Raw genomic sequence first — 14,211 nt, 5'->3', positions numbered from 1 at the left:
CATTGCATACTAACATAATTTTTAATTTTGACCATAATTATTGTTTACATTCACATTTTAAATAAGTAGATTGTTAACAAATTTTTTTTTTCTTACTGGGAGATTGTAAACCATTAAAACATAAATCCCAATATTGTGGACATGTGTAACAATACATAATGTAACTCAACATTTATACACCAAAATTGAAATAAAAAATAATTAAACCAAAACAGCAGTAAGTAAAGAAAGGAGATATTCATTTGCAAGCATGTTCATACACTAGTTGTTGCAGAGGTGCCCTTTTGCCCTGCCTCCATTCCAGTTAATGTATCATAGAGTGGTTGGTTTAGTGTCTCTGGCAAGAAAAACGCAAAAACCCCAGCAGCAATTCCACAAAAAGCAAATAAAGCAAAAGGCAATGATCCACCCAAAACGACAACAACTGGTGCCAATATTGCACCCGTTTGTGCTGCTTGTGTAGCACACCCAAGTGCAGCATTCCTAACAACTGTTGGGAACAACTCTGCCGTATAAATAAAGAGCAAATTATAAGTCCCTGCCATCCCAAATATTCCTAAAATTCCACACACCATTTTCATTCCTTTCCACACCCCCTTATTTCTCATCAAACTCCCCACTAAACAGAAAAATCCACTGAACCATAATGTCCCTATTGTTAATGGCTTCCTCCCAAACTTATCCAACAAGATTGCTGTTATCATGAATGCTGGCATCTCCGCCACCGCGTTGAGTATTACGTTAAGGTAAAGATTTGTTTCGAGGTTTACTACGTTTAGGCTTAGACCATAGTACACTACTGAGCACAACAAGTTGATGATTGTTGCTAAAACCAAACGCGTACGTGTTACGGGTGAACGAATCACGTCCACCAGAGATCCTGTCACTGCATCTTTGTCATCCATATTGTTATTACATGACGATGGTTCTTCATCGAGTGTGAGAATAACTCTGCGTGGAAGGTGGTTGCCATTAGAGGTAGCTATAGTGGACATGATGTTCATGGCTTCTTTGATTCTTCCTCGAACAAGGTACCATCGAGGGGACTCAGAGATGAAGGGAAGGACAAAGAGGAGGAATACAAGGGAGGGAATTGAGGAGGCTATGTATAGTTCGCACCATTTTGGGAAGATATTTGCTATGCCTGAGAGGATTGCGATGCCTGTTGAGAAGAAGTAGAAGGTAGACATGCCTGCGGCACCACGCACTGTGGGGCCTACGGGCTCTGTGGCAAGGACGAAGGCGCAGAGGCCAACGCCACCTGTGCTGAAACCAGTGAGGAAGCGGAGGAAGAAGTAGGAGATGTAATTGGAGGAGAAGGCTGTTAGAATGCCGAGGATGCTGTTTAGGATGCAAACTATTGTGAGAGATCCTTTTCTTCCAAGAAATGAATCTGAGAGATGACCAAAGATTCCAGCCCCTACACAAGGTTAATAGATAAGATAACTGCAAATAAAAAACATGGATGATATTAAAATTCAGCATCAAATTGTATAGGTAGAAACAAGTTCATGCATTTTGAAATTATGGACCTAAATCATGAATTTAAAAATGAAGAACCAAACTTGTAAATGAGATATATCTAAATTGCATTTACACACATTTGAACTACATATATCTAAATTTCAGTGTTTTAGATTCTAATTTGTAACTCAAGAGGACGAACGAGATACTATTTTATTCATTTCTTGTATCCTTGTTAATTGTATTTCAATTATAATTTGTTTGCAAGGTCATTTTTTTAGGAGCAAATGAAGAAGTTTTATTAAATCATGGTAAAACAAACTAAAAATAGTACTAGACCTACAAGAGTAGATGAAATACTAGTAGTGCTATATTCACCCAACTCAATTGAATTCACCAATCCCAACCTCAAAGATTATCTTAGAATACAATCTAGAGGGAAGATGAGCCACTCATAGAATAAACAAGGGCTCCCCCAGTCTTTTAGCTAATAGTCATTGCCACGACAAACCTTTTATCAAATCCAACACCTCTCCAACGGAGACCATCTTCGAAGCAAAAATGATATTGTTCCTCGCTTTTTAATTATAGACTCCAAAACCGCATGTCAAATGAGTAAGAGGCCTTTTACCCCCTCCCCTTCCAAAAAGGAGCACAAAAGCTTTGAAACAAAACAAATGTACTTCCCGAAAGAGTTGTCGATACCAAGAACCATTCAAAATTTCATAGCAAATTAAATCGAACCGGCAAACATACATTTAGCAAAAAGATGTTCTTTTAACTCTAGGTGATCCTCACACTACACACACCAAGGTTCTAGTGTCGGATCAAAAACTCCACGACTAGTCAAGTTCCTCCTATAGACGGGAGGCAGCATCATAACAATTTCCAAGAGAAAGCAACCACTTCTGAAGGGGTGGAACTTTCTCACACAACTTTTCTGACCACGTCCCCTTTTCCCCCTCCCAATGTGGAGCTTGATTATATTCCCTCTTTAGCAAAGAAAGCGATATGTTAAATTTACCGAGAAAGTGCCCCCATCGTAAAGGAACAACACCACCTATCCGAAGAATGCAGCAAGCTACACAATTGAATTGCGCCTAATAAACTAGTGAGTAACTCTTCTTCTCATTCAAAAAAAATCTTTTCCTTCTGAACTTCCAACACCACACATCATTCACTCACTCCCCTATATCCAATATCACATTATTGGCTTGTAATTAAGGTAAACAAAAATCTATGAAAACCACTTGAAGAGGTTGATCACTCACCCATATATCAGACCAAAACTGGGTGGTAACCTTTCGCCATTACTAACTATTTTCCACAACGCGCCTGCAAATCAGTCTCCCAAACTCTCCCCTATCAAACCTAGATAAATTTGTAGAACGAAAGTAGAGTTGACTGATAACCGATTTTTTTATATAATTTTACTTTATAACTTTTTTTTTTTATCGATGGCTTAAAGTGTTTTTCCATACGTTATTTCAAGTAGCTTTGGTGTTATAAATAAATTATAAGGTATCGTTTCTAATTCTCTTTATTTTAACTAAATTTATATTCTTCCATTTTTTAATTAATGAATTAAAACAAAACAATATTTTGATACATTTCTGTTACACATAATTTTTACAATACAAACATATATTAGCTAATAAAAGTCATATAGCATAAAATTAAATGAACATATTTAATTCATAACTAAAAATTATATTGTTTATAATACATAAATTACATAACTAAAATATATTGAGTTTGAATGTTTGAATTTCAAACATCTTAAAAAATTCTAAATAAAAAAATCTGATTTTTTTTAAATGATATAAGTTTATAAATAAATTGTTACTTTTTTTTTTTTGAAGAAATAAATTGTTACTATAAGGTTGCTTATGAATATTTGATTTATCTAAAATTTGGTATTCATGATAATGATTAAATTTATATTTTATAAAAAATTATCAATGGCATTATAAAAAAAAATCATTATAAATTTTTTTTTGACAAAAAAATTATTATAAATGAAGACTAGAAAACTCACCTCTGTGCAAAAAAAAAAAAAGACAACAAATTAAATTAAATTTGCCATTGTTAATGTTTTATTTTTGAGGAAGAAAAACTTATCGTGTGAATGTGATTCTTCATGAACAGTTAACGTAGTTACGTAGATATAGTGAAAGAGAAGTTACTAACCGAACATACAACCAGCGAAAAACACGGCTTGAACAAGCCCAACCTTAAACTTCTCACCACAAACCAAACCCCATTCCGCCACCGTCGAAGAAGCCACACCTCCCACCCATTCCCACGAACCCGGTTCAAGTTTACACACATTCTTCGCCGTCAAGTCACACCCAAAACCGGCAACACCGTCGAGACACCTCCATTCTGGTTCACGGTCTGCAAATATCATAACCATTGTATGGAATGCTTCCAAAGCCCATGCAAGACTTGTCAATACGAAGTGCTTTAGCTGCCACCGTCCGAACTCGCCACAGTAGTTTTGTAGCATTTCGTCAATGCATTGTTTCTCTGGTAAGGATTCATTGGATGGTGGTGGTAAAAGAGGTGAGTGGAAGTCTGTGTCTACGTTGTTCGAAATAGAGGATGATGTTGTTGGCATTTTTGTGGAAAAATGAATTGAAAAAAGGGAGAGAATTATTGGATTTTTGTAGAGTTGAAAAGAAAATGAGGAGGGTCAAAGATTGATTTAGGAATATATAGGTAACTCAAATGCATTGAATCTTAACCTAGAAATCCTATTGACCTTTTTTGTATTAATTTTTTTAACCTTTTTAAAATTATAATAATATTTTTCATAAAAAAACTGTTTTAAGTGGGTTTAATTTTTTTTTTAAATGGGTTAATTTCTATAGAATATGTTCTACACATATATTACTAAATAACATGTTATCATATTAAAAAATAAAACTAGATATTTTTGAGAATGATAATATGTTGATAGAAGGATTTGATGACAATGTAGAAGAATCACTAGATCCATTGATACATCATCGTCACCCTCTATTTTGGGCCACTAGTTTTATGGCAAATTCTTACTTACCCATCCACAAAACCTATTGTCTATAATATAAATAGTGGAAGCTAAATAAATAGTTTTGATCTATGTAACTCAGTATCGGAAACTTTATCCACCTTTTAACTATAGATAATATAGTTGTCACCTAAATTTATTGAAAATTGTTATGTTATCGAAAAGCTCTTAAATATGATATCAGACTTAAACATTTAAGTCTAGAACAGTCATTGAAAACCTTCAAGAATCCAATAAAAAATAGAAAAGTGAGAAAGAAAATTTTGAGAAAGAATGTAGCAGAATTATTACTCATATGATATCATATTACTATTCTTGATAGAAGTAATTAGTAAGAGAGAAGTAAAATGAAAATCATAGAGATAAGGACATAATTATTATTATATAAGGATGTACAATAAATCTTATATAACCAAAATGAAATTGACTAATTAGTCTAACTAGTAAGTAACAACTATGATTTGAAATGCGTTGATTTGAGATTTTGTAATGTACTCCTTTTAAAACTTCAGGTTCGATTTCTTCTTATGCCTATTTCAATGGCTAGTTTGTCTTCTTAAAAAAAGTTTAACTAACTACCCAATAATTGAAAACTTCATAGCTAATAGTACAAGATGTACAAGTGAAGAAGCTAGCAAAGTCCCTTTACTCATATTGGACATGGATTCAACAAGATAGATATTATGTCATTCTTTGTTGATCCTTGGGAGTTAGTATAGCAATCTCCATCTTTATAAAGCACATCAATGACACGTGACAAATTGAGAACTCGCATAAGGAGAGGCTTTGGCACTTGAATTGGATCAAGAAGTTCCTCATTGATATCCTTCCAAGCATTTGTGACTTGTCTTGAAAGTTCATTAACTGCATCTTCTCTAGACACACCATGTTCATTCATGTAGCACTCAATAGCAGAGGCACCATGCCCTCTCTCTTGCTCAAACTAATTAATATAAAAAAAAAATAAACATTTATTTAAAATATAAATTTAAAAGATAGGAAATTGATAAATTAATTTTTGTGCTTGATTACCTCATTGGAAACAATATCATCCATGAGTCTAGCAATTTTAGATGAAGCATTGACAATTTTGGGGTTATTGGTTAACCATTGAAAAACCTCTTCTGTAGCAATGCATCCCATTCCAATGAAGGATGTTGTTGTGATTAGATAGTAACCAGAATTTACTATTCCAAGAGCCATGTACTCTTCTATTGTTGGTATATATTTTCTACTGAACCATTGAGCCTCAGTAAAGTATGCCTGGACCAATCTTTTCATCTATTGTGCACATGAACCAAAACAATTTACAAGAATATGAGTTAGACATGAAGCACATTTTCTCATTTTAATCTTGCAAGAAAAAATATTCTCTCATTTTAATCTCTTTTAAAATAAAAAAAATAAAAAAACAAGGAAAAATGAAGAGTAAGAATTTTTACTTCATTTTTGGCATATGTTACACAAAATGCTCTGCCTTCCTTGACCATCTCTTGCTCCATTTCTTCATAAACATCCAAAACGGCTTTATAGCAAAATTTCATGTATTGTGGTAGAAAATCCATGCAACTTATATCCCACCTAGAATTTTAATTCAAATTAATTAAGAGGTTAATAAATTTCCATAAAAAAATAGTTCAATATTGAGATGTGAAAATTTGGTAGAGATTCAAACCTTTCAATTGCTTGAGTGAAAAGTTGTAGCTCTTCTATTGTACCATAAACATCATATATATCATCAATTACTGAGGCCAAGGATATCACCTTGGTCATTATCCTTCTACCAACAGAGTATTGAGGCTCAAAATACACTCCCAATATCCAAAAGTAAGCTTCAACTATTCTGTTGCGAGCAAAAGGTAGTTTTGTTGCAAAATCTAAATCTTTCCACCACCTAATTCATTAAAGAAAACAAACTTAGTTTGATAGTCATATTTAGTGTCTGAAACGTCTCGAATAGGATTAACTTTAAAAGAATAAAAAAAAAAAAAACTTACTTTGAAATATCGCCAACTTCTTTCTGATGTTGTTTTTGAAGCAAATTGAAATCTAATTTGGCAAGTAATAGCAAAGTTGCATCATGAGAGGGATCTTCCTCATAAGTGGAAATGTAATGCCTTGCCAGTAGCCTAGGCAATTTCTTGAAGAGTGGCCGCTTTAAGCTATGATTAATTTTTGTAGCAAGAAAAGGACTCAATTGAGTGGTCATAATTTCAAGGTGTGAGGAAGTGAAAGAAAGTGCTTCATCTAATATATCCTCTCCATGAATCCTCATATGTGTGGCTTCATACAAACTTAGCATTCCCTCAACATCACCAACAAGTGTTTCTTTGAAGTTTCCTTGCTCATTCTTGAACTTCTTAAAAGCATCTGAGAACCACATGATAATATATGGTTAAGTTTTATGTTCTTCAAACCATTTAATCATTTTAATTTTGTTAAGTTCACGTGACTTGAAACCTCTTATTAAACCGATGGAGATCAATATATGCTATGAAGCACGGATACAGACATGGACACCGAATATGATACAGACACTAACACACTGACACCACTAATAATTTTAAAAAATCACATAATTCGGTGTAATCATGTGTCAGAGTCGCGTCGGTGTTGGAAACGACACGTGTTCGACACCAGGACACATCTAAAAAGAGTAGTGTTCGTGTTTCATAGGATATATGTCATCTCATCTGAGCACGCTTTAAGCACTTTGAATTTAGATGTTTAATGTGTTGTATACATTTACGTAAAATAAGACTAAAATCTAATACAAGTAGACAAGGTGGGGTTTACCCGGCAAAATGTGATATCCTTGTTGCCTTAGTAACCTAAAGACAAGTGCAATTGAATGAAGGTCTTCGTTAAGAGTTATTGTTCCATTTTCAACATGATTATTGTGAATATGTCGCAATAATTCTCCAATGTCATGCTCAAAATGATGGTATAATCCCAAACGTTGGATTGAATCAATCAAATTAGCTTCCCTCAAAGGGTTTGTGACATTTTTGTTAGGGACTAGCATCTGCCTCACTTTTTCTTTTAGCACTATAATCTGCTTCATTATTTCATCAAATTCCTGCACATTAAAGTAAGAGTAAAATTTTGTGACAATTGGGGAAATGAAAATATATAATAAAAGATCATTTGACATATAATATTTTCAGTGTAATTACAAGTGTCGGTGTCGTGTTGGTGTCGGACACGACACGTGTCCAACACCGGGACACGCCTAATCCGAGGAGTGTCTGTGCTTCATAGGTTATATATATTACCAAAGGTTCCAAGACATATTGAATAAAAAGGTCCCCCCAAATGTTGGGGTGGTAATTTGCCGAACGTCTAGAGAAATCGGAGTTGGTATTAGGGGTTGGAGCAACTAGTGATGATGTTACTGAAACCGACATGATTTTATTTGTGGGGTAATTACCACCTTAATTTGTTTCCAACTATTTTGAATAGTACGATAAATTACTCAAACAAATAGTAGTACTTCAATTTAAGGTTTGCAAGTTGTGAGTTCCTCTAATATCACCACATGTTATATATGTAACCAGAATCACAAAATGATTGGGCCATAGGTCACCTCAATTATTCCAAATGCCAACAACTATTTTGGAGTTTTTCGTGCATACAAAAAATGTTTTATTTTATATTATTTTTATTATTGTATACAAATGTACTCGTTAAAAAACTGTGAGAGAGAAAGAAATATATTTTGTGCATACAAAAAATGTTTTATTTTATTTTATTATTATACACTTATTAAAAACTGTGAGAGAGAAAGAAATAGATAGAATAATATAATAAATGTGATAAGTTGACTAGATAATAGTAATAGAAAGTAAAAGAGAAAATAAAATGTTGAATGAGTCTTGAGAATTAGAGGTGTTTAAATATAATGGCTGATATGGGGAGGATGGGGTGGACGGTTGATGGAGGAGCGTGGGAGTGGAGACGCCGCTTGTTAGCGTGGGAAGAGGAGTGTGTGAAGGAATGCTGTGTTCTTTTAAATAACTTTGTTTTGCAGGATAACGTTACTGACAAATGGAGATGGATGCTAGATCCTGTTAATGGATACTCAGTAAAAGTCTTCTATAGATACATTACTTTCACATGTCATATTTTAGACAAGTCCCTGGTTGATGATATCTGGCATAAACATATTCCGTCAAAGGTTTCTGTGTTGGTGTGGCGCCTCCTTCGCAACAGGCTTCCTACAAAAGACAACCTGGTGCATCGGGGGGTTCTTCTCTCAACAGATGTGGCGTGTGTAGGTGGGTGCGTTGACCTCGAATCCGCTACACATCTCTTTTTACATTGCAATGTTTTTGGTTCTCTTTGGTCTCTTGTGAGGAATTGGCTTGGTATTTCATCAGTGCATTCTGGTGAGCTTCGATCATATTTTATTCAGTTTACAAAGATGGCTGGCATGCCAAGAGTTTCTCATTTATACTTCAGGATAATTTTGGTTTGCAACTATTTGGGTGATTTTGAAAGAAAGGAACAACCGAATTTTCAAAAATACGGTAACTGCTCCTTTTGTGCTCATTGATAAAATAAAGCTTCATTCATTCCTTTGGTTGAAATCTAAACAGGTGGATTTCGTTTATAGTTACTTAGATTGGTGGAAGAACCCGTTGCTTTGCATGGGTGTTCTTACGTAACTGTTTTATTTTCTGGATGGTGCTTTTAGTCACCAGTTGATGTAATTGTGTAAATATTTGTGGTGTTTCTTTCTTTTGCGCGCCTTGTGCGAGTGGAAACACCTTGTGGTAATATATATCATTTTGATTTCTTCAAAAAAAAATAATTGTTGTACGTTCCTAACAAAAAAAATATCATTATTGTGATAGGAATAATATTTTTTTTGAAAAAACTAAAATGAAATTTATTAAAATCGCACTGAATCTTAACCAGCACAAGGAGTGCTAGGCTATGAGTCTTGAAGTAGCAACATACAAATGATGGATAAGGAGCCCCCAATGGAAAACCCATACACCCGTGAATCAAAGAAAAAATCCAAAAAACCTATAGGAAACGCCTCCTAACAAAGGGCTATCTCCGAAATCAATAAATAGAAACATCAAAACAAAGCTAACACGATCAACGAAACTACATAAACAAAAGTTGCACCAAAATCCTCAAACATCGTCGCAACCGCCACAAAAACAACTTCCACCACCCACATTCCACTGCTCGCACACAAACCCTAAACACCAACTTAAAAACTTACACAACAACCAACAACCTTTGAAAAACAGCCGGGAATAAAACCCTAAACACCACCATTAGCTCTCCCAAGCACCTTCACCCAAAACACACCTCATAAAGAACCGCAAAAGCCAACCAAGAACCCTTGTACCATCATACAACAAGGAAAAAACATAACAAAACACACCTCATAAAGAACCGCAAAAGCCAACCAAGAACCCTTGTACCATCATACACAACAAGGAAAAAACATAACCATCACTAACCACAACTAAAAACCACCACAAACACCACCAAAAAAATCAACACCAAGTAACTTAATGGCTAGATTCCACCTCAAACTTTTTTTTTTCAAGTAACTTAATGGCTATATTCACACACTTTAATTAAGTGTGAAGAATTGAGTAATTCGAGATTCAAATCCCAATTCTTGTAAATAATATTTTTTGTAACTATTAAATGAGTTTTACTTACGAGACGATACTACTAACTATATATCATTTCAAAATGTACACCAAAAAATATATCATTTCAAAAAAAAAATTATATCATTTCATTTTAAAAATATTTGTTCATCATTTATTTTAAAATAATTTATGAATTGGGACGGGTCCTAAACATTTTTCTTTACCCGCATCCAAAATTTACACTATTTAATAACGGTGACAGTGTTTATTTTGTTTAGTGTTAAATATACTAAATAACATAGTTGTGGATGTTGTTATCACCAAACCATTTATAAATATTCAATGATTAATTAAGTTTTCATCCATACAAAATGTGGATTTTTAAAGTTTTTTCTTTATCTTATGTTCATCCCTGGAACAAAGGGTACAGACAAGCGAAACACTAAAACATACACGAACATTAAACATTATATTGATACTAATACGTCGACTTTGATAGTAATTGATGAAAATGTCAAAATTGATTTCCATAAAAAAAATTAAAATTAAATTAATGTAATAACATGTGTTTGTGTTGTATCGGTGTCAGAGAGGAACATGTGTTGGTGCTATATATAAGTACACACTTTTTAGTTTCGTCAATTATTATTGTTAAAAAATTATTTTGGAGTTGAAATTATTTTATACGTGACATAAAAAATTTTACTTTATATATATACTATACTATAGATACAATGAGTGTAATGTATATAATTAGACAATTCACCCCATAAAATTAGTGATATCATTAAATAACGTAGGGGTAATTAAAGAAGTTTGGTGGTAAAGAAGTAGTCCACATGACAAACAAATTTGAGATGGAGTTTTTGTGGGCTTTTGTTTTGTTTTGTTTCCTTATTATAATATATATAAGCCCCGAACCGTTTTCCTACCAAACACAACACAGTCTTCTCTTCTCACGCTTCCTTTTGCTATCAAACCCTAACCCTAACTCTCCATCTCCCAATGTCTCTAGTAGGTGCCCGATTGAGACTCACCATCCTCACCCCCGATCAAGAAGATGAAATCACCTTTTTCATGAGGAAGAACTGGATTTGAGGGTGACGGCGAACCCCGAAACTCTTCTGCAACCGTAAAAGGACGAAGACAAGAATGGAGACGGAGACAGAGACGGTGTTTCTTATACCATGTCTATCTATGATCTGAAAAACACGATTCAAGAGAGGTTGAACCTTCACAGTGACGCAACTATGAAAACTTTGTTAAGAATCGAAGAAGAAGTTGGAAAGAAGACAGATAAAGAGAGTGAATAGATTGTGCTATGCAAGGTGGAATCAAATGTAGCCTTGGAAGTGCATTATCATAGCGCGAAACTGAAATCGAGTTCATTCCTGAATTCTGGGGCATTGTTTTTTCCAAGTATGATACGCTGGCTGATTTTATCACCCCTGCAGATAGAGAGATTTTGAAGAATCTCTCTGTTTAAGGTTGAAGTAAATCCCAAAACAAATTGAAATATTCGTTTGAGTTTGGTTTTGATTCTAATGGTATTTTTTCAATTCAAGCATTACAAAGTCTTATCAACCACCATCATCCGCTCAAGTTAAGAGACAAATTAGATGGAAGGAAATGATGTCGAATGGAGTGGGAAAAGGCAACGGAAGAAACTGGAAAGTTTATGATAATATCAGCTTCTTTACATGGTTTGGCGAGGACGAAGATCCTGAAGAAAATATTCAAGGATTTTATATGGCCAAACACATGGACGATTTACAAAAAAGATGTGCCAGAGCTTGGTGTTTCTCCTTAGATCATCTATGGAATGGATTCAATTCAAGTTGATATCGATCAGCTCATTAAAAAAGATAGAGAAGACACAAAGAGCCTTCCGTTTGTCAATGACTCGTATATATCAGAAATACGACGTTGTCACAAAGGATATTGAACACTTTTGGTTAAAAGTGTTCCTAAGTCATCACTACTTTGGTTCTCGATTAAACAAAAGTGATATCGAGATTAAAAAGTACTTGATTTCTCTTGAGGTTAAAGATGATCTCATTAAAGATGGTGATCATGATGAAGGTGTGGTCCTTGCAAACAATTCAAATATGTTTGCATTCACAAAAGAAAAACCCATATTCTTATTATAATTACTTTTGACGATTCTTTGTTAAAAACATGTTCTTTTATGTTGTTATAATTACTTTTGATGAATCCTTGTTAAATTTATGTTCCTTTTGTGTTGTTGTAAATACTTTTGATGAATCTTTGTTAAATTCATGATCTTTTATGTGGTTGTAATTATTTTGTATGATTCTTTGTTAAATTCATGTTCTTATATCTTGTTGTATTATATGTTTGATTTTGGTTTTGAATTGTGTTGTTTTAATGTTAAATTCATGATTTAAATATGATGATGTTGTGCTTTGCGATATATGAGATGAAGTGGGTAAAAACCATGAAATTAGTGCTTTTACTGAATTTTTGTTAAAATCATGTTATTTTATGTTGTTATAATTACTTTTGATGAATCTTTGTTAAATTCATGTTCCTTTCTGTTGTTGTAAATACTTTTGATGATTCTATGTTAAATCCATGTTTTTATATGTTGTTGTAATTATATATTTGTTGTTATTGTAAGTGAGTAAAAACCATAGAATTAAAGGTATAGAATGAGGTTTTACGGTGTTGGTGTATTTAATGTATTATAAATTGAAAATTTTGAACTTTTATAAACAAATAATTTTTTTAATTAAATTTTTAAGAAATACTATGATAGCAAAACTCATTCTTTTTACACGAATCTATATATCGTCAGTGTTTGAATTGCATCAATTTGAATGAAAAAACTAATCAACGATCCGCATGAAGAAACTACTGTCAAATCATCGATCCTACAACATCAAAGAATAGACACATATTGACATTTTCATTATTGATTAAATTTTAATCAACGGCTATAATCTATACACTTTTGTTAATGTGATTTTAACAACAGCAACAACAACAACAACAACAACAACAACAACAACAACAATAATAATAATAATAATAATAATAGAATATCAAGATGGTGTAACGCTTATTCAGAAGAAAACAAAATGGTGCAGCGTTTATGGTAAAGAAAATGGTGCACATAATCAAATATGGGATGAAATTTGATGAATGAGATAGAGTTTAATTTTTAAGTTCTATAGTCATAGTGAAACAATGATTTAAAAATGGTATACAAAATATTAGTTTAGAGGTAGAAGTGGAAAATATAATCAATGTCATGTTTTTTTCTTCTTAAAATGTTACATTGAGAAAAGTCAAACAATACTTCTTTTAAATTATTTTTAGAGTTAAATTTATTATAAACATGTTAGTGTATAATTTCACACATTTCTTTAATGGTGTGTTGGCTCAGTCATTACTGAGGTATGATATAATTTTCATCTCATTAAATAATTTTGCAACAAGTGACATGTAAAACTTTTGTACATGAACTATGTATATAAATTAAACTCTTATTTTATTTATTTATTTATGAAAACGACATTAATTTGAAAATCAAAGTACAAAGAACAGAGAATGAAAGAAGACTTTTTCTAGTTACACCCTTTAAACATTAGGTTACACCTAAAATTTCGTTAACATTTTATAATAATACCAAAATAGCCCTAACACCTTACCTAAGCGCATTTAACGTAGCCTAAGTAAATATGAATTTTAGGTGATGTAGACGTGAACACAATTTGTGTATGTGTAAGTAAATTAAATTAACACTTATTAATTCAATTTGTGGGTTTGAATTTGTACTAAGAGTTTTTTTTTTTAAATCCAAAAGGGAATGGGCAACTATTGAGCAAAGTTCATAACTAATTACATAAAAAAAAAAAACTAAAGAGAGGATGTTGAAATACCATCGTATTTGATACTAAACATTTCAAATCTCATTTCTTTTCTCAATCCCTATTTTAACTGTCTTTATCATCATCATTCTTCACTTCATTTTAAGAGCGGTTTCCATTTCACCAACCTTCAAAAGAAGTTGGTCAAGTTTCCGAGTCGATGCTTTGTTTCCTTCAGCAA

General features: G+C 33.0%; 3 protein-coding genes across 3 annotated transcripts; 1 reads left to right on the top strand and 2 right to left on the bottom strand.

Moving 5' to 3' along the window:
* Positions 1–2: 2 nt before the first annotated feature.
* LOC146931833 (organic cation/carnitine transporter 4-like) lies at positions 3–4,139 on the bottom strand. Its single transcript, XM_085703417.1, has 2 exons — positions 3,655–4,139; positions 3–1,420 (listed from the first exon to the last, which is right to left on the bottom strand). Exons 1-2 carry the CDS (start codon positions 4,082–4,084, stop codon positions 255–257), a joined length of 1,596 nt encoding a protein of 531 aa, XP_085559543.1. The 5' UTR covers positions 4,085–4,139; the 3' UTR covers positions 3–254.
* Positions 4,140–4,873: 734 nt separating this feature from the next.
* Positions 4,874–8,040, bottom strand: LOC146931832 ((-)-germacrene D synthase-like). The gene is made up of 7 exons (XM_085703387.1): positions 7,792–8,040; positions 7,313–7,595; positions 6,514–6,886; positions 6,192–6,410; positions 5,959–6,097; positions 5,549–5,797; positions 4,874–5,459 (listed from the first exon to the last, which is right to left on the bottom strand). The coding sequence occupies exons 1-7, from the start codon at positions 7,921–7,923 to the stop codon at positions 5,166–5,168; spliced, it is 1,689 nt and encodes a 562-aa protein (XP_085559513.1). The 5' UTR covers positions 7,924–8,040; the 3' UTR covers positions 4,874–5,165.
* A 377-nt stretch (positions 8,041–8,417) lies between these two features.
* Positions 8,418–9,071, top strand: LOC146931831 (uncharacterized). Its single transcript, XM_085707700.1, has one exon. The coding sequence runs from the start codon at positions 8,418–8,420 to the stop codon at positions 9,069–9,071; it is 654 nt and encodes a 217-aa protein (XP_085563826.1).
* Positions 9,072–14,211: the final 5,140 nt, after the last annotated feature.

Source organism: Medicago sativa, chromosome 4 (genome assembly GCF_051527215.1).
Source record: "Medicago sativa cultivar Bolivia chromosome 4, Bolivia_mono, whole genome shotgun sequence".
Lineage (NCBI taxonomy): Eukaryota > Viridiplantae > Streptophyta > Magnoliopsida > Fabales > Fabaceae > Medicago > Medicago sativa.
Note: the sequence above shows the minus strand (reverse complement) of the source record. Positions and strands in the feature narration are given on the sequence as shown.

Coding starts and splice junctions, on each gene's coding strand:
- LOC146931833 (XM_085703417.1), bottom strand. CDS start 4,084: ATGCCAACAACATCATCCTCTATTTCGAACAACGTAGACACAGACTTC. Junction 1,421..3,654: donor TTTCGCTGGTTGTATGTTCG/GTTAGTAACTTC, acceptor AACCTTGTGTAG/GGGCTGGAATCTTTGGTCAT.
- LOC146931832 (XM_085703387.1), bottom strand. CDS start 7,923: ATGTCGGTTTCAGTAACATCATCACTAGTTGCTCCAACCCCTAATACC. Junction 7,596..7,791: donor AATATGTCTTGGAACCTTTG/GTAATATATATA, acceptor TTTAATGTGCAG/GAATTTGATGAAATAATGAA. Junction 6,887..7,312: donor AGGATATCACATTTTGCCGG/GTAAACCCCACC, acceptor TGTGGTTCTCAG/ATGCTTTTAAGAAGTTCAAG.
- LOC146931831 (XM_085707700.1), top strand. CDS start 8,418: ATGGCTGATATGGGGAGGATGGGGTGGACGGTTGATGGAGGAGCGTGG.